A 21016-nucleotide genomic window follows, 5' to 3' on the forward strand; every position below is an offset into this window, starting at 1 on the left:
GCGAAACCTTAAATTAGAGTGAATAAATGAAGACTCAGCACAGCACTTCTGAAAGGTTGCCGACCCCTGCTCTAAACAGAAGGCAGTGTTGCCAACTCTCATGATTTTGTCATGAGTCTCATGATAATTATTGTTTTCCTTAAAGCCCCAGCTCCTGGAGTCAAGTGGATATGTGATGATATCAGCCTTCATTATTAAAGAGAAATGAAGTTTATAGCCCTTGTGGTTGTGGAGAAAGCTTCAAAATATGACCCCAGTGCACTGTAAAGGCTCAAAAACCAGAATGTAAATAAAAAGAACATCAAATCTATTAGTTTTATATAATCTCATTATTTTTAAAGCCAATCTCATGATTTTTGGTGAGCCTGATTCATGATGTTTGAACATTTGGGGTTGGCACTACTATGAAAGTGACTTGACAGTGTCAGTTTCATTCCTGTTTAAAGTCAGTTTCTAGTCTGTTACTTGTAGTGGGGTAACCCCACCTAGAGCTCCAGGCAGGTGCAGTATAAACTCATGGGGACTTGCCCTAGTAGGGTGTTTCCAAAAGTTGAATAATCTATTCCAAGATTGATGAACTGCAAAAAAGTGACAGACAGTAATCCAGATTTTTCTACAATTGTTTCGATTGTATTCAAGAATTAGTAACAAAATAAGAATACAAATTAAAATTTTAAACCTAACTAGTGTCCCTTAAGTGGATTGACACAAGATGTCAGAACATGTTAGTATTAGAGCTGAGTTGGTCTAATATTTATTACATTTTCTTTCTTTATATAGGAATAAGAAATTATTATCTGAGAGGAGCACTGTATCTAAGTTATTATCTGAAAAAAAAACAGAGTTTTCAGGTGTCCAAGTAGCCTCTGGAATCACAGTTAAAGTTGCCCCCCAAATAACCCAAAATCTGAAATGGCGCCCCTGAAACATTGCCATGGGGGAAGGGGACAAGAGTTAGGAAAGAGTGAAGATAGGAGGAGAGGGAGAGAAAGACAGGGGCTGAGATGGGATGGACAAGATCCAAGAGGGATGGAAGCATGGGGACAGAAAAGTCTGTGACTACTACAGCACACTCCTTTAGAGAACCTAACATTGAACAGAGGAGTCCCAAGTCTCATCACTCCTCTCTTGTCAGCAAAGAGCTGTGAAACTCCCTGGAAAAGTGTGTGATTCATCCCCCTTCTAGTGGCTGCTCCACATAGAGGACAACATCCTACTACAGTTACAGATACAATGGTCCATTTCCCCTCCTCCGGTGGAACATGGAGTATCACTTCAGTGGACCCCAACTTTCAACTCATCAAGAAGTGGGACAAAGACAGGAAACCATCTGTGGAGGAGGGAAATGGTTTCCTCATATGCACATGGAGTAGGAGAGGGGACAGACAAAAGAGAAAGATTGCCAGGACTCAGGAGCGTGGGGGGGGGGGGAAGAATGGGTAACCATGGCCAAGGAATTACTGCTTGAGTAAAGACCCACTCTGCAGGGGGTCAGGCCTGTCCTGACCACCCAGGCTACCAAGGAGGTGCTTGCTCACCACTCTAGCAGGAGGGAAACCCCAGTAGACAGCCCTGGGGGCTGATATATTAGGGAATGAGGGATCACTGTTCATTTCAGTCCCTAGGATAATCAGGTCCCAGCTTCAGACTCACAAGTTCTGGGGCAAGCGAGTCCATGTGAGAACTTCCAGTCTCTGCTACGAGCATCCCTGTACATTGTGGTGTAAAGGGCAGAGGGTAACATGGCAGATATGAAGGTTCTCTTTAATAAGTGATAACAGTGTATCTGGATCTGTCATTAGCATGGTATGCCTGTATCATACTCAGGGGTGGGGATTTCGTCTCTGGGTCTGACAGGGTAGCAGCACTTGCTCAGCTAGCAAAAGAACGAGCAACCCACTCTAACAGTCACCTGACAGTTTGCACTTAAGGTCTGTAAGGCCAACTCCCAACAGCTATGATTGGCTAGGAACAGGAGGGGGGAATTTCCCTCCTAAATTCCCACCAATGTCATCTTTTTCTTTGTTGGGCTGGGATGCAGAAAGGAGATCAGCTAACTGGCCAACAGACTCTCTTTGGGAGAAAAGGAATGGAGACAACAGGGATACTGGTGACTGGAGTTACTGAAGGGGAAGGTTGTCACTCCACAATTAAGAGAGGAAATTGGCTGGAGATCACCAGTATGACTCTGGGCCAGTCAGCTAGCCCCAAGGGCAGGATGGCAGTGATGGGCACGGAGGACTTTCCCTTTGTGTACGAGAGAGGAGACACATGGTATGTCTACACTGCGAAGAAAAGTGTGATCTCAGCTACAACAGCTAACTCGGGTTGGAATAGCAATAAAGACACAGCTCTTAACTAGGTTTAGCAGCTTGACTCCCCCGCACCCCGCATCATTCAGGGCTAGGCCCTGACTCTAGGCACAGCCCTGAGCAGGACATGGGGACATGCTGTGCTAGCCAGGAGGAGCATTAAGCTAAGTGCTGGAACTAGGAATGTGGGGCGGGGGGTACTGCCTCACCCCCAGCTTGAAGTGATTTCCATTATAAACAAGGTTTACAGTTTGGTCCAGTGGTTCTCAGGCCCCACACCCCATAAAAATTGTTCCAGCATCCCTGGCACCAAGAGACTCGGGCCTCAGAGGCAGCTATCCGGGTCACAATGCCTCCCTCGAGGTAGTAATTTATTGCCAGCCTGTCTCAGTAGGAAATTACTAACCCAGCTCCTTGATCTGACTCAGCTACACTGACCAGTAAGTTGCAGAGGGGAGCCAAAGCTCCATCCATTTCCTGCTCTCCCCCACCCCCTATGCCCACCTGCTCAGTGGGGCTCTAAAAAGACATCCCAAGACTCACAATAAAACTGCAAGAGGCGTCAACGCATGTTCCATATCACCATCCTGCCCTCAGTGTGCAGTTTGGGTGATATGTGCTCCATGAGGATCAAAATAAACTTGGCATAGCTGCCTCCAGTGCACCATCTAATCTATGTCCTGGTTCGCCAGAGATTCTGTGCAAAGCTTTTTCTTTGTATTTACCTAGGATTTGTATTTTAACGGCATAGCAGGTTTTTGAATGTATAAGGGTTTGGATTCTGCTTCCACTAAAGTCAAATGGCAAAACTCCCATCAAGTTCTATGGGAACAGGATCAGCCCTTAATGTTTAATACTTTTGCTAATTCTCATTGGCTGACAAACAACAGAAAGCAGACATGCTTGTGAAGTTTAGAGTAAATTCCCTTTGCCTTTACACAGAGAAACGAAAAGAAGTCAGAGTCTCAAAACTTTCAACAGATTTGTTGGCTTGATTAAATTCAGATCCAGGAAATAGTCACATTTGTGAAATTGTCTGTATTTTAAAAGTGCAGGCATTAAACTTTTCATAGAACAGGGTGGGGAATTGGCTCTATCGTACAGCACACAATTCTTGAACCAAGTCTGCCACTATGGGTATCTCCACATATTCTGGTCTCTGCTCCAATATGTGGTTCTCTTTCAGAACATCTCTTGGATCTGTTTCTATTGTTATGACACTGTTTGTGGTAAAACAGGTAAGAAAATTTATTTACCGATGATTGATTTTAAAACCTAGACAGTCCTTTAATCTTGCATTTTAATGTTCGTAAATTGCATGATATATTCATAAATGGTACTTGTTTAGCAATTTGTTAAGCATTTCAAAATGCAAAAAGAGTGCTATTGATTTATAAGCCCTAGCATATTTTTCCCAATTTACTGCTCTTATCCAGGTCATATATTAATATTTTCCTATTTTAATGCTGATTTTTATATATTGAATACACTGTTTTTGAATTTCCTTTATAAAGGCAGTTTTAATATTAACATACATTGTGTTAACTACCAAATCTGAGTAACAATTTTATAACTGTAGTCTGTTTAGAAAAGGCAGCAAAAATACATACAGTATTTACACTAGCTTTTTGCGTCTCTGCAATACACTACAATTTCTTCTAAATACTTTGAAAATCTCATTTTAATTTTTACCATGGTTTATTGATGTATATAGAATATAGAAGAGTTTGAAAGATTTCTTGTTAAAGGGTTGCCAATAAAATTCACTTCAGGGAAATGTTCATTTAAAAAAATGCTATATCTGTTGTGAGCTAGGCAGATTTTTTTTAATAGTTTTATAAAGTATAATGGTAAATTTCATTCTGTTCTGAAATTAAAACACAGATTTAAGATTACTATGAGTAAAAAGAAAGTTAAATTTTCTCCTATCTGAATATAGCTGACAGATTTACCATTGCTGAAGAGAGCATATCTTGTTGAATATGTTTCATGGAGTTTTGTTTTACTTTTGCTTCTAAAATTTGTATAAATAAATAATACAAAGTCAATAAGTATCACTAAGGCTTTGAATTTTTGAGAGAAAAAAATCATATTTCACTCAGACAATTCTAACCACAGAAATGGTTTCACACAGATTCACTTAAAACTGAATCATCACTGTATTTTCTAAGACATATCAACTCATGAGGACATATGGGATGAAATCCTGGGCCCGTTGAAGTCAGAGGTAAAACTCATTAACTTCATTGGGGATAGGATTTCATCCCTTGTATATTTTTCATCCATATTCCCAGTAATAACATCAGCTTTGATTCATTTATAATACAATAATAAGCTTGAAGCATGTCTTGGTGAGGAAGGGGCAACTGTAATTTATCACATCCATGTCCCCCAGTAGACAGGTAGATTAAGGGAATGGTTACAAATATTAGTAAATATTTAAACTTTGAGATCTTTTTCGGAGCATATATAGTACATTTTTGTTGCCCACAGCCTGTGATAATTCAGTCTGACTGGCCAACAATTTCTCAGCATATTCCAAATAAAGAATATTCCAGCATGAAGTATCATATTACAAATAAATTGTATTACTTTATTTCACCTTCATTTTAACAAGATTCACAGGGTGAAATTTTGGCCCCTTTAAGGCCAGTGACAAAACTCCCATTGACTTCAAGGGGACCAGGCTTTCACCCATGGATTTTAATGGCAGAAGAGATCATTATGATCTGACTTCCTGCATAACATGGGATGTAAAAGCTACCCAGTGATTCCCACATCAATGCTATAATTTCTGGTTGAGCTAGACCATATCTTTTTTATGATTGTCTTGATGTAAAGATTCCAAGCGATGAAGAATCCACCAGGTCCCAATTAAGTTGTTCAAAAGGTTAACTATGCTCACTGTTAAAAATTTGTGCCCTATCTCTAGCCTGAATTTATTTTCAGCTTCCAGACACAGGATCTTGTTCTGGTTTTGTCTATTAGATTAAAGAGCCCGCTACTAGCAGAAATGTTCTCCTCATGTCTGTCCTTACGGACTGTGATCAAGTCATTTTCATTTTTGTAACAGATACGACAACTTCCTGAAATATCCTGGACAAACCTTACTGAATTAAGTTAAACCCTACTGAATTAGGTTTAAGTATTGTAGGAGTTTGTTGTTTGAAAAATGCAAATGTTTATGCATTATTGTGCAATTGTCTGGAACTTCTTTAGGAGGAAGACAGAATTAATGCAATCTCTGAGAAGTATTGTGAGCTTCAAAAGACAATGTTGTATAGTGTAGCAGACATGACTGATCTTTTTGGACAATACGTGTGAAGTAGAATTCCTAGGAAGTACTTAAGAGAAAGGGATTGCAAACCCAGACCTACAGACTCAGTTCCTCTTGGAAGTTTCACCCAGAGGAGGGGACCATTTGTCTGCTCATCCCGTTACATGAGGACAGTTCAAAGACACGAGAAAGAGTCCTGTGGCACCTTATAGACTAACAGAAGTATTGGAGCATAAACTTTCGTGGGTGAATACCCACTTCATCAGATGCATGCTTATGCTCCACTAAGAAAGTTTATGCTCCAATACGTCTGTTAGTCTATAAGGTGCCACAGGACTCTTTGTCGCTTTTAACAGATCCAGACTAACACGGTTACCCCTCTGATACATGACAGTTCAAAGACACATTGTATAACAGAGTAACTGAGTTACTAATGAGAGATCTTTTTCTCCTTAAAGACATATGTGCTTGCTTAGAAAGATCTGTGTGGTGGTTTAACTGTGACAATTACACTGTGTACCATCTCTGAAGAAAAAAGTAAAACAGACCTGCTTAGGAAGCCTGACATTGCTGGGGAGGTCAGTGTATAGACAGTGAGCTGTGCAGTCTGGAAGTACCCTGATCAGGAGAGAGGGAGATGGGGGTCTCTGCCCAAAAGAGATGATGACTGAGGAGCCAGGATTCTTGAGCTGATGCCCTTGCTGGACCATAGAAGGGGAATGTAGGTGCAGTTGCTCTGAACTGTGACAACCCTTTCTTGGATAAGCTTTCTCAGTTTCTCACTATAAGGTGGGATTTCTAGACCTCAAATCTTTCTTGTATCTCTTTTCTCAATCATTTCCAATTTGTCAATATTATTTACTCAAAATAATGGTCCAGTAATGGTCTCACTAATGCCATATATAGCAATAATACTACCTGCCTACTTGATATTCCCCTGCTTATACGTCCACGAATTTAATTAGCCTTCTTAACCAGAGCATTGCACTGGGAACTTGTGTTCAGTTTGTTTACACCCTGACACCTAAATCCTTTTCTGAGTCATTGCTGTTCCAGAGGTGTAACCTGAATTCCTGGCTCCTGGGAGTATGACCTTGCAGTGGGTCATATTAAAATGAATATTGTTCAAATGAGCCCAGCTTTCATATTACTCTTTGTAGCTGATGTGTGCTTATCATTATAGACCACTCCACCACAAGCTGTGTCATCTGCAAACTTCACCACTAATGATTTTATGTTTTCTTCCAATCATTGATCAACATATTGGATAGCATTAGGTCAAGTGCAGATCCCTAGGGAACTCGATTTAAAAACCCCTCATTGGATGGATTTGCTTAGTTAACTCGATTTAAAAACCCCTCATTGGATGGATTTACAATTACCTTTTGAGATCTATAGCTTAGGAGGCTGTTTAATATATTTAGAATATACTGCATTGATTTTGCACCATGCTGCTCTTTTACTCAGAATGTCATGCAGTACTAAGTCATACATCACACAGAAGTTTATGATGTCAACAGTTACCAGCTACTGCTGTTTCAATGTCTCTATATATGAAAGTTTGCAACTGAAGCAGAAAGTGTGATGAATCTGTGTCCTTGCACCTTTAAGGATCCTGCCCCTCCTGTGGAGGGTGCCATCCAGAACCCCTTTCTCAGCATGTGCAGCGACAGCTGGGACTAAGAGAGGATCCAGGTAGCAGTTCTGAGAGCTTTCCTTGTACTTCCTTGGTCATTTACCCCTGTTTGTTTATTGTAAAACAAACTTGTATCTATTAAATGGAGCTGCTTTTTCTACGAATGCGTCATCTCCATTTCCTTGCCTCTTAAGATGAAGTTCACTGACCAATGGATGTCCCAAGAATCTCTTCTGGTCGCCTGCATTTTGGGGCCCACATCAGGGACAAGCCAAGATGTTTTTTGTCCTGGAAACAAGCATTCCTTTCTCATGGCTCTTATAAATATTCTCTTCTTATCTTGGAAGTCCATCATGTGAAGAATAATTAGTCTTTCCACTCCAGGGGATTTAAAGCACGGGTGGCTCACAGTCATGAGCCTGAAACTGGCCTGGGAGCAATGCTGAGGAAAACAAGGAGCTAGGGAAACAGTCCTCTCTGAGCTATTTCAAACTTTATGCTCCCAAAAAAGAAAGCTCAAATCCCCTCTGTCGAGCCCTGAAAACTCTTCATGCTGGCCAGCTTTTAGCACAAGACAGATGAAGCTGGAGCACTGGTCAAAGCATTATTTGCTCAGCACTGCACCTCCACTGCACCTCCTCTTCTTTTTAGACCCTCTCTCAAAACCTTCAAGCAGTCGCCAGTCCTGGGTCATTAAAAATCTTATTTGCATACACTAATTTTGGGGGATTAGGAAATTCACACAAAAAAAACCTTCCTTAATTTAGAGTTATGGTTGCTGAGGAGTATTTCTGAGAAAGAAACACTAAAAAGCCAGGATATGTAAAGGCAACATTCACACCCAGGACAAAACCAGTTTCTAAGCATTAACTCACTGCCATTATGACACCAACAACCCATTAAAACCTTTTCTGATAAACTCCTTTCCATTCAACAATGCTATTACCCTCAGCACACACTGAAGAACTAAAAATCACATGGAAAATTTGCTAGGATGGGTATGAATGAGAAGCCCCATTTAAGAGAGAGGTTTAAACAGCTATTATTCCTGTTTTACAAACTTTACAGACAGGCAATAGATTTGTTATGTTGTTCTAGAATGCTCTGAATCTAATGGATAAGATACAGATATGACCCCAAGAGGCTACTTGTGTGGACTCACACAATCTTCTGGATCTCATTTACTTTGGCCCAGATTTTTAAAGGTATTTAGGTGTTGCTGTGCTGATGGGACCTTCTGATCAGGATTATCAAATCCTGGGTTTCCCTGAGAAGCACTTGGCGCTCAGCCAGGAAACCATGGCATACTGAAGACCAGACGTGTTCAGTGCAGCCTATCAGCTTTTGGCATTTCACCAAAACTGTTCACAACCCAGACAAAGTAAATTGTACATGTGCAAATGGCAATTTTTCAAAAGCATTTAACTCAGCCAAATTAAAATGGATTGTCCTTGGAAAACTGAAAGGTGCATTTTCACTGTAAGGACTGCTGCTTTAAAGGAAGCTTGTGTTCAGCCTCCCTTCCAGAAACTCTCTCTTGATGATGACAAGCTGGACAATAATTGACCAGTATCAAATTGTTTGGTTTTGGTTATGATTGTAAGAAAGGTCATGGCAAGAGTTCTTGGAGTTTCTGGATGCCTCTGGTTTCTTGGTCTCTGGCAGGATTCCAACCAGGGCTTGGCACAGAGACTGGTCTGATTGCATTGACTGATGATCTTCTCTTCACAGTGGATAAACGAAGATTAAACATCCATGCCGATATTAGATGTATCACCAGCCTTGACCCATGGATTATGAGTAGGCTTGGAAGAATTAGATTTTTGTCAGTAAATGTCAGTAAACATTGATTTTACTGTACACACAAAAACCAATGAAAAAAATATTTCCATCAGAATAATCTAAATTTGCAGATAGGTAACGTAAGAAAAGTGCTGCTTGAGAACTTAGAGTTTGACTTAAGAATATTGACTTCGTATATTTTGATAGTTTGTGTTTTAATGGTGTAAAGCACAGAGGGCTCTTAAACCCAGGCCCGCAGAGCTGCTAGGCAATAAACACCTCCATGCTGCCATGAACCAGCAGCTGTAACCAGCTCACACTCCTCTTCCCTTGCCCCACAGCTGACACAGTCCACAGGAAGTCCTGCCTCAAGGGATCTGACAGGCAGCAGCCTTATGGCTCCTGATTGGCTGCCCGCCCTATATAAATATAAGGGGCATTCCAGGAACTATCTAGGCAACAGTGTGGATCTCCTGTAGCTGTCATGGCCATTCCTGCTCTTGAACTCCTGGTTTAGACCTTAGCTTTACTTGGCCTAACTTCTTGACTCAGACCTTGCAACCTGTGTTGAACTCTGATCCTTGATATTAACCCCAGCCTAGAACCTGATGATGAGTTCCTCCACTACTCAGTCTCAGGTATAACCTGACTCTAATCCTTGGTCCCAACTGCACTTCACAGGATGCTGACACTTTGCCTGGACCAGCCTCACTCAAAGTGAAGGCCTACACTAGGAAAGTATGTAGGCAATGGGCCACTCCCTGCCCAGCAGGCCCCAGAGAGTATTAGAAATGCCTGAACAGGTTGACTGGTCCTAGGAGGAGCTCCCCAGCTTCTAGTCCAAGTATTGCAGCTTGTAACAGAGAACCAAGCTCTGCACAAGCAAGAGCACAGCTCTGTGATGAAAACATAGCACCATGGGCCCTACTGTCACAGCACACCACAAATAACCACATGCTATGAGAGCAGGTGGCCTTCCTGCCAGATGAGAACCCTGGACTATGAGCATGCACTGCAGCCATGTACCTGGACCCGAGGCCTTCAAGCTCTTGCCCAGAACATTCACAAAATGCCTAACTGATCAGCTATCTTGCAGGCATCTCTGCATAGGTGTCCCCGATCTGCTGCCCTGTCCCTCCTGGACTTTGGGCAGGTTCTCGGCTGCTTCACTCTGTGAGGGCCTGCTTGCAGGGCCGCTCCAGGCACCAGCATATCAAGCAGGTGCTTGGGGCGGCAACTCTGGAGCGGGACGGCACTTTCAGGTATTCGGCGGCAATTCAGTGGAGGGTCCCTCACTCCTGCTCGGAATGAAGGACCTCCCACTGAATTGCCGCAGATCACGATCACGGCGGGTTTGGGGTTTTTTGGGGGGCTGCTTGGGGATGCAAAACCCCTGGAGCCGGCCCTGCCTGCTTGCTGCAGCCCTTCTGTCTGGAGCCCCAGACACACCCACCTCGTTGCTCCCCCTCTCTTCACACTACCCCCGAACAGCCCTTCCTCTGCCTGAAACAATCAGCATTTCCTCCCTCAGGACAAAGATTTAAAGGGGCCATTCTTTCTAAACCCCCAAAAGGTTACATATAGATACAAACAGTCCTGGGGGTGAAATGCCTGCAAGCTTCATGATGGCTATTTTAAAACACCTGAATAGATGCTCAAACTAAATGTATACCCCTAAATAAAAAAAGTGAAAGGACCAAAAAAAAACGACATCAGGGCTAATCAACAGAGTAAAAGACATAATTAGTGGTAAAAAGGAATCCTTTAGAAATTGAATGTCAAATCCAACTGAGGAAAATAGAAAGGAGTGTAAACCCTGGCAAGCCAAGTGTCAAAGTACAATAAAGAAGGTCAAGAAAGAATTTGAAGATCAAGGAGCTAAGGACACAAACTAACAGCAAAAAAATGTAAGTACATCAGATGCAGGCCATTGATTGCTCACGGTGCTAAAGAAGCCCTAATGGAAGACCAAGCCATTGTGGAGAAGTTAAATGAATTCTTTGCACAGTCTTCACTGCAGAGGATATGAGGCAAACCATTCTTTTTAGGTGACAAATCTGAGGACCTATCCCAGATTGAGGTGTCAGTAGAGGAGGTTTTGGAACAAATTGACATATTAAACACTAATAAATCACCTGGGTCAGATGGTATTCACCCAAGAGTTCTGAAGGAACTCAGATATGAAAATGAAGAACTACTAACTGTGGTATGTAATGTGTCATTTAAATCAGCTTCTATGTACAAGGACTGGAGGATAGCTAATGTAATAATACCTAACTTTGAAAAAGGCTCCAGAGGTGATCCTGGCAGCCTAACTTCAATATCAGGCAGATTGGTTCAAAACTATAGTAAAGAACTGAATTAACATACATAAATTAACATGATATTTTTGGGAAAAGTCAACACTGCTTCTGTAAAGAGAAATGATGCCAAACCAATCTAATAGAATTCTCTGAGAAGGTCCACAATCATATGGACAAGGATGATCCAGTAAATATAGAAAGCCTTTGACAAAGTCCCACACCAAAGGCTCTTAAGCAAAGTAAATAGTCCTGGGATAAAAGGGATGGCCCTCTCATGGATCAATGAATGGCTGAAAGATAGGAAACAAAGGGTAGGAATAAATGGTCCATTTTCACAATGAAAAGAGGTAAATAGCAGGGTCTTCCAAGGGTCGGTACTGGAACCAGTGCTGTTCAACATATGCATAAATGATCTGGAAAAAGGGGTAAACAGTGAGATGGCAAAGATGATACAAAATTATTCAAAATAGTTAAGTCTTTGCAGTCTGCTTTGGACTTACAAAGGGATCTCAGAAAACTAGGTGACTGGGTAACAAAATGACAGATGAAATTCAATGGGATAAGTGTAAAGTAATGCATACTGGGGAAAAAATAATCCCAACTACCTATACAAAATGATGGCATCTAAATTAGCTGTCACAATTCAAGATAGAAATATTGGCGTCATCGTGGAGAGTTGTCTGAAAACAGGCATTCACTGTGCAGCAGCAGTCAAAAAACCTAACATTAGTAACCATGATGAAAAGGATAGATAATAAGATGTCTACACCTTGAATAGTTCATACAGTTCTGGTCTCCCCATCTGAAAAAAAATATCAGAGTTAGAAAAAGTGGAGAAAAGGGCAACAAAAAGCATTAAGGGTATGGAACATCTTCCATATGAGGAAATATTAAAAAGACTGAGACTGATCGTCTTAGAGGAGAGCTAATTAAGGGGAGATATGATAGAGGTCTATAAACTCATGAATGGTGTGGATACAGTGAATAAGCAGTTGTTTATGTTTTCATATAACACAAGAACCAGGAGGTCACCAATTAAATTAATAGGCAGTACGTTTTCAACAAATAAAAAGAAGTATTTCTCCACACAATGCACAGCTGACCTATGGATCCCATCTCTAGGGGATGTTGTGAAGGCCAAAAGTATAACTAACTGGTTCAAAAAAGAATGAGATAAGTTAATGGAGGATAGGTTCGTCAATGTCTATTAGCCAAGATGGTCAGGGATGCAACCCTATCATCTGGGTATTCTCCACCTGCCAGAAATTGAGAGTGGATGACGGGGGATGGATCATTTGATAATTGCCCTGTTCAGTTCATTCTCTCTGAAATATCTGGCATCTGCCAGTGTTGGAAGGCAGGATATTGGGCTCAATGGATTACTGTTCTGACGCAGTATGCCCATTCTTATGTTATGTCCTGTGTCATACAGGAGGTCAGACTAGATGATCACAATGCTGCCTTCTGGCCTTGAAATCTATGAAAATGGAGATGAGTCCTTGCTAGTTTTTCAGTTGCCTCACTTGAAACAGGGATACTGAGGGGTTGCTTGGGAGGTCTGCTGAAACAAAGTTTAGTGTTTGGAGTCTGGGAGGGATATGTTGGGAGAGGATTTACCTCTTTAAAGGTGATGTTAACAAAATGGTATTACTTATTTATTTCTTCACAATTTTATTAAACTGCAATGAAAGAGCCCTCAGCCAATGCTCTGGGCATCCTTGACAATATGTAAAATATGCTAATAAACAAACAGCCCCATGAATTATTTCCAGTCATACCAATCAAATAATCGAGTGAAAACATAAATATTCAACAAAGATTAATCCACCTCTGCATATAATCTAATTGTTAACTGCTTGAAAATGTTCCAGGATTTATGAGCCATAGCACACAACTTCTACAGCATGGCTCTGTAGAGGCTATATATTCAGAGCGTCCAGCTGGAAGTTTGACAAAAATGTGTGGTGTGAGGGAGAACATAACAGTGAACAGTGTATTTCTTGGCCACAGAAAAAGTGACAACTCTTGAATTTTATATATTACTTATTTCAACTGTTAAAGTAGCAGAAAACTATACCACCTAGAAAAATACAAAGTTCAAACTCAGTTTCTTCCTTTGCAATATTTTCTGTATGTACAGGTCTTAGGCTCTCTGCTGGAGAAAACGACGACAAAGTGGCTTAACTATAAAAAAGATTGCTTGAAAAAATTACAAGAATCTGCAGTAGAAACTGGTAAGAAACCTGACTAAAACTGGGGTAACTCTTCAAAATATCCATATTAAATGAGTAAATAGAAATGTATTGAACAGTATTGCAGAGGTATATTTTTATCCATGGATTTCAAGATGTAAGGCCAGAAAGGCCTACTATAAATAGACAGAGGAATGCCATCAAGTTATGTTTAAGACCTTTTGCTTAGCCAAAAAAATAAGTAAAATTGAAATGCAGCAAACTGTTCACAATCCCAGACAAATGCTGGACAACTGTAGAGCAAGATGAATTTCCAGCAATTGGGATTTATAAATGACCCTAGTTAAGGAAAGCAGTTAGAACCCACTGAACTAACAAGGTTTGCTACCCGTCACTGATCACTCTGTATTATATCCCTCCACCTTCATCCTTCTGTTTCTTGTCTATGTAAGTCTTGAGCCTGATCCCATTTAAGTCAGTAGGAGATTTTCCACCAAATACAATGAGTAGAGATTCAGGTCTTTGGGGCTGAGAATGTCTCTTTGTACAGAGTCCTAGCACAGTGGGATCTCTGCATGCTACTAGTACTACTATTAATAATAAACTAAGGAGGGTGACCATATTTCCCAAAGGGAAAATCGGACATTGTGTGGGACTAACCCATGTCCTCTCCTGCCAACCCCCACACATGGGGCTGGCCCGAGTCACTCGCCTGAAGACCTTCCCCCTCAAGTGGGGCTGGCCTGAGCCACTGGTTGGAGCACTCTCCTTCCCCCCTCACAACATGTGAGGTTAGCGTCACTGCTCACTCAAGCCCTGCCTGCCCCCCCCATGCATAGCTGACATCACTGCTCACCCCCCCACACATGTTCCTCTGCACCCCACTTTTTGACAAAGGTGGGCACTTGTCCCATTTGCTCTTGCCACCTGATCAAGTTGACGAATGACCACTTTTGCCAAAAAAGTCAGGACAGCCAAGACAAGGCTTTAAAAAGGAACTGTCCTGGCCAAAGCAGGATGTCTGATCACCCTAAAACTAAGTATTAATCGTACAGTGTCCAAAAAGACAAAAACATTTATTCTTATTCAATATAAAGGAGTGCAGAGTTCATTGTAACACAACCTTAGCTCTCACTCAAAGTAACTATTTCCATCAATAATTTCAAAACAGAAACAAAAACATTAAATATGTATACAAAAACACATAATGATCAGCTTCCAAAACAGATGCACAAACATATATTTATATTTAGTCAATATTATATGTTTTCCTGGTTAAACTTAAAAGTGTTCATAGACAGTTTACTGGGGAAAAAAACTATTATAAGTACACATTTATGTGACGTATTTCCCTCAACAGTATCACATAAGAAAATGTTAGGACTCTGAAATCAAGACCTCATGGATTTTTAGATATGCATTGTTTTTGTTAAGAATTAAAATGGGGGTATCATAATGAAACATGCTTTTATTTGTACTTGGAAAGATTAACTGATGGAAACCTGGCCCACTGAAGTGAATGACAAAACTTCTATTTACTTCAAGCAGGGCCAGAATTTTCACCCAGTATGTTTATGTTTATGTAGCCCTGTAAGATTTATGACATACCTGGCTCAATTATCTTGCTTTGTTTTAAGAGATTGTCTACACACAAGGTTTCAAACTGGATCAAACGACATTCATCTAGTTTGAAAACAATTTGCATATGTAACTCTTCTGCCAGCTGGAGTTGGCAGCAACAATGGCCGGGTTCAATATCTAGTGTTCCTTTTAACAATACAATACAAAAACGGCTTGAGCCCCCCACCCAGTAACCTGGGACAATTACATACCACCCCCGGTGACCTCCAAGAGGCAATACTTCCCCTCTTGCAAGCACACAGGAGAGAGAAAAGGAGAGAAGTAACCCAGCATTCCTTTGGGAAAATGCCACAAGCAGGATTCATAAACATAAAACCAAGAGCAAAAGACCCTCCTGAGAGTATGTTGGGCACATTCTTTTACCTCAGGTTTCTAAGTTCAGCAACCAAAAGTTCTTTAATGTACCATTCTCTTGTTCCGTCTGCCACAACTCTTTCACAACTATAGTCCTTGATCAGTGAAGACCCAGAGTTTAGAGGTGCATCTGGGTGAGCTCACCTCCCACCCTAGTGAGGAATTGGGGCACCTTGCTTGTTCTGCTGTCCAGGCACTTGCTTTGGCATCAGCTGGTCTGTCAGCAGCTACCCACTCTGTCCTGCTGGCCACTCACCGCTCCACCAGCTGTTCCACTGGCCACCCTGCTTCCAGCTCCATTCTGCCTGCCAGCACCAGTCCATTCCTCCAGCCACTTCGCTCTGACTCCTTTGAAATGTTTCAAGGTTCCACCACTTAACACAGCTCTCAGTGATTTCAGCTGTTAGTGGTGGAGCCTCACTACTAGTGTGTACTGGGCAATCTCGTGAATCAGAGACACCATCCCAAAGCAGGCCAAATGCTTATACCTGGTTATCAGTGATTTCAGCTCTGTGGTATGTAACAAGACTCCCAGTTGAATCTTAATCAGCTCTGTTATTACACTGTGGAGAGATGCAGGGTCGAATGGTGCCTCGGATCCTTAGGCAGGACCCACACCACCAGGTACAAGTACCTGTCCCCATCCTCTCTCAACTCCACTGGGTTTTGGCACCCACATCACCTGCCTAGCAAGTGCAGTTTAGTTGAGCATGAGTCCCTCCATCTGAGTATGCCATGCACAGTTCTGCTGCTCTTGATTCACACACAACAAGGATAATAACCCTTTAGTACCCCTGCCCCAATAACAAAGTGACTTGTGACTCGAGCTCATTCAGACTCTGCTAACATTGCAACTTATCACTGCACACTAACTGCATTTGTCTGGAATGCTGAAGTCCTCTTGCAAAGTGGGTTAGGTTTGGTTCAAATTGAAATAGTTCATTTTTGTTGTATGTGTGCATGTGATTGCTGTGCACCACTTTTTTCATGTTTTCAATGGCTATCCCACAGTGCTTTGCAGTTTGACTATTACTGACTTGTCCATTGTGTGCACTCCCTCCATGGGGGGTACTTTTCAGGATAATACTTCTCCCTATAAAAAGTGGCACAGAGCCAGATATTGCCCCTCAATCCCATTGTATCATTATTCTGGTGATGCAACCACAATAGCACCCCAGAACTCCCATAACATGCCTCACACCGCTACTTGGAGTGGTGCTGAGATACTTCATCTCACTGCCATATGGGGAGATGCATTGGTTCAGGAACCTCTTGTGGGAAGGCACAGGAATAGGACCTTTTTTCGCACATTGTAAAGCAGATGTCCACAAAGGATCACAGCCAGGACACCAGCCAGTGCCAGATAAAGAACAAACATCTCAGGAGAATGCACACTGAAATGAAGGATGAAAAGAGACAATCTGGCAGGGGACGTGTGACCTGTCCATTTTTGAAGAATTATATAGCATTCTACCCAATCACAGTACAACCTGTCCCAGGCATTACTCTGAACCTGCTGCCTGCACCTCCCCCTACCAAGCATGACCAGCTCAACCCATGGGAGGATGAGCAGAAGAATACTGGATAGGAGCTGCCCCTGAGAGCTAGGATCTCTCTGTGGGTCAGGACAACCAGCTGGAAAGCCAGTCCCAGTCTTGCTCTGCTACAAAGGACCCTCATTCCCACCCTACATCAGCTGAGCCGGATTCCTAGCCCAAAACCAAGGAGGGACCAAAGAGTCAGATCATCTGGAGGGAACGTCAGCATGTAAGTACCTATCTTTACAATGTGTTATTTATTGGTGGATGTAAGCTAGAAGCCCATGTCTTTCACTCACCCTTCACCTTGTGCTGCTTCCAAATGGCGTTTGCCAGCATGGCGCAGTCACAGTCTGTACCTCATTCCTTCTCCCACACCAGATTCAAATAGCAAAAGCATTTATTAGTACATTTAATAATTTATTGAGATAGTGCTTATAGGAAAAGAAATCTGGTTAGTTTTTGTAATTTATATGAAATATAAATGCACATTGCAGGCCCAGGCAAGGCACAAACGATCAGGGCTGCCCACAGGATTCAGGAGGCCTGGGGCAAAGCAGGGGAACTGCAGCACTTGTATTCACCTGGCAGCGGTCTGGATCTTTGACGGCATTTCGGCGGCAGGGGGCCCTTCAGTCGCTCCACGTCTTCGGCAGCACTAAAGGGTCCCCCACCACCGAAATGTTGCCAAAGACCCGGACTGCCACCGCGCCAAGGCTCGTGGGGCCTGGGGCAAATTGTCCCAATTTCCCCCCACTCTGGGTAGCCCTGCAAACAATACTTACTCCCCACTGAAGTGCAAATGCCTTGAAAAATGCATATAGCTGACCATCATTGCAGGGTCCTATCTATTTTTATCTTCACTTTCTCCAGGGGAGATATAGCAGAAATTAAGACTGAGAAATTACTTGGGTTTTTGTTTGTTTGTTTGTTTTGCAAATTATAGGGAATAACCCCATGCCCATGTCCTCTCGTAGGGCTTGCAAGCCCTTTCCACTACTCCAATGCCTCTGAGGGGCCATAGTGGAGAACAACTTCACAGCATATTTCACCAGTCTATTCTTTGTCTTTTTTGAATAAGACAAGTCCTCCACCTCAGTGTAATTTAATCAAGATCAAGACATAGCACCAAGCAACTTCCTCACCCCAAAATCATGAAAGCAGATACAGTAGACTGAAATCCCACCACGGTCCATACCTACCTACCATCTCTGAGTTTCCCATAAGAATGGGAAGAATCTCAGGGAGGAACAGTCACACATATTGACTAAAAAAGCTATCATGCCTTGTCTGAATATGAACAACAAACAACTTCTTTGTTGTTTTGTTCGCTTCCATAGCCACAGCACCCTGCAACAGCAGGACATTCAAGGACAGGGCCTCTTTGAACTGCTGACAACCTGAGGGAAAGAAAAAGGAAGAGTCAGGATGAGATGTTTACATGTCTGAGTCACAGAGTCGAACCAGGCTGTCTGAGAGTGAAGCTTGCACATGAAGATCCAGAAGGAGGGCAAAGTTGATCTTCCAGGAGATCATGTCAATGGCCAAGGGAAAGTGTTGCTGTGGTCAAGGATAGTATCACCAAGGTGAAGGAGAGCATGGAAAAGGATGGAGATATAGCGGCAACTCGTGGATGTTATCCAGAATGCCCTCCTGATAATCTTGCTACTTCTAGGCCAGCAGGCCCTGCAGTACCATAATTTGGGACCCAGACATCCTTCAGCCTGTGGATAATGGTGGCTACTGTCACCAGCAGCAACTCCTAACCTCTGCATCCCAAGTGCAGTGCTCCCCGCAGGTCCCATTCATCTCTCAGATCCCACCTCTGGGCATCGAGAACATTTGGACCTGGCATAGGTGCCGATAGTGGGTGCTCAGCACCCACCCACAGCCCCACAGATCAGATCCTCCCTCTCCCACCTCAGCAGTTCAGTGGTGTGCAGAAGGCACTGGGGAGGAGTGGGGGCAGGAAGAGGCAGGGAGGAGGTGGGGTGGGGGCAGGAAAAGGTGGGGTGGGGTGGGAGTGAGGGGGAGAGGGAGAATCAAGGGCAGTGCCTGGGGTGGGGTGGGGGTCGAGCCCCTCCCCGGGAACTCAGGAAATCAGCGCCTCTGACTGCAAGTCCAGCTCTTTTCAGTCCTGCAGAGCCCCTGAGAATTTTGCGCTGAGGCACTCAGTCCCAGAACCCATGCAGATAAGAAGAGTCAGAGGCGAGGCCTATACTCACCTGTAACTGCTCCCCCTCTCCTCATTCTGTTGCACTTGGAAAGTTCTTACTGTTGCATTCTAAGTTTTATGTGCACTGTTGCAGTAATTTAAGGTTTGTGTATAGTTGATTACTTTAAAAGACTGGTTTTCTAAATGTATTTCCAAACAGACATTATTTTTCCATTGCTTTGATTAACATTTTTGTATTTTTTATTGTTTCATATTAAAACCATTTACCGTACATCCATTATGGGTCATCATTGCAGTTAGCACAGAGAATCCTTTAAATACGCTAAAATAATTCATAGAGTTTTACAAGAGCATGTAGGGAACAGTAAATTTCAACCACCCACATGCAATCCCTCAGTGCTCAAAATGTCTGCATCCCAGTTCACCCCACACACAGGGTGACTTTTTCAGGCATGGCAGGCACTCAAAATGCAAACACTAAGCATCCCTGACAGCATTCCCATGGCTGTTTGTGCTTCTTGCTGGCTGTTTAAACTTCTGAGCAAGTCCCTGCACCTCAGACTCCCAACCATTGTCAGGACTTTGCCCCTTGCTCTCACAAATATTGAGCAAAACACAACATCCACCTATAATATTGGAACATTTTTTCTGCAGCTTCCAACCTATTCCGCAAACAGTGCCATCTGCCTTTCATTGTGCAGCTATAAAGCAATAATTAAAATATTGCTCCTATCCCAGCAGCTCGTGTATAGCTTCATTAGCTAGGGCACCAGGCCATAAGTTGGATCTCCCAGAATAACCAGACCAGCCTCCACACCATTAATGCTCCCAGTGCTTCAGGGAGTAAACAGTCTTTCTCCATTTTATTTAAATACTAGAGAGTTCTGAAAGGTTCTAGCATGGTGGACTATACCAGATGCTGCTGCATTTATGTCTGTAAAACTGCCATGGTGGTCCACCGTTCCTTGGAGCACTATGGACAAAAACCCCTTTCTGTTTACAAATTCTTTGCTCAACTGGGGTGAGGGCAGGCAAATGTTAGGCACATGGGTTCATCAGTTACACCAAAACCAGGTTGGATACCCAGTGTATGCAAACCCATCAATAATTTCCTGAGCATTACCCATCTGCATTATCTGGTTAGACAGCACCTCATCAGTGGCATAGCAGACCTGTATGAGAATGGCCCCAATAGTTTATCTCCCCGCATCGAATTGGTTGGCCACAGACCAGTAACATTCTGGGGTGGCCAGCCCCCAGATGGCAATGGCAACACTGCTGCTCCATGGATACGGGGCACCACACGCTGGTACACTGCCACTGCAGTTCCAGGGCCAGTTCCGCACAGATATTAAAAAAAGATAACCTTCCCCATCCTGAAGTTCTCTTGTCACTGAAGAGCTGGTCATCCCAGGTCTACAGAATGAGCCTCTCCCACCAATTCATGGTGGTTTCTTCAGCCTAGAAATGGTGCTGAACACTTTGTAGGTGATCCAGGGCCTGGTCTTCTCATTCCAACAGCTCAGATTCTCCCATTATTCTGTGTCAACCAGCTGCCATCACTGCAGATTGTACTCCTGCTGCCAGAATTGCTGCTGCCATAAAATATTCTTCTGCTCCTGCATCATCAGCTTGTTAGTGCAATGGGTAAAGTCCAATGCTGAATTCATCCAGCTCTGAGTGCTGTAATATAGCCCAAGGAGGCTCTGTATATTTTCACTGGCCCCCACAGAAGCAGGGAGCAGGAGCTTGGTTTCCCACATTTCACAGCAAAAACAATCCTTGGATGCACACGGCTCAGTGGT

General features: G+C 42.8%; 1 protein-coding gene across 1 annotated transcript in view; it reads left to right on the forward strand.

Moving 5' to 3' along the window:
* Nucleotides 1–2218: 2218 nt before the first annotated feature.
* GLP2R (glucagon like peptide 2 receptor) overlaps nt 2219–21016 on the forward strand; it is a 132807-nt gene continuing 114009 nt past the window's right edge. Inside the window, exons 1-2 of the mRNA XM_050919177.1 lie at nt 2219–2274; nt 13372–13544. Of these exons, the coding sequence (XP_050775134.1) occupies nt 2219–2274; nt 13372–13544 (229 nt within the window). The remainder of the gene's footprint in view (nt 2275–13371; nt 13545–21016) is intronic.

This window comes from Gopherus flavomarginatus, chromosome 12 (assembly GCF_025201925.1).
Source record: "Gopherus flavomarginatus isolate rGopFla2 chromosome 12, rGopFla2.mat.asm, whole genome shotgun sequence".
Taxonomy (NCBI): domain Eukaryota; kingdom Metazoa; phylum Chordata; order Testudines; family Testudinidae; genus Gopherus; species Gopherus flavomarginatus.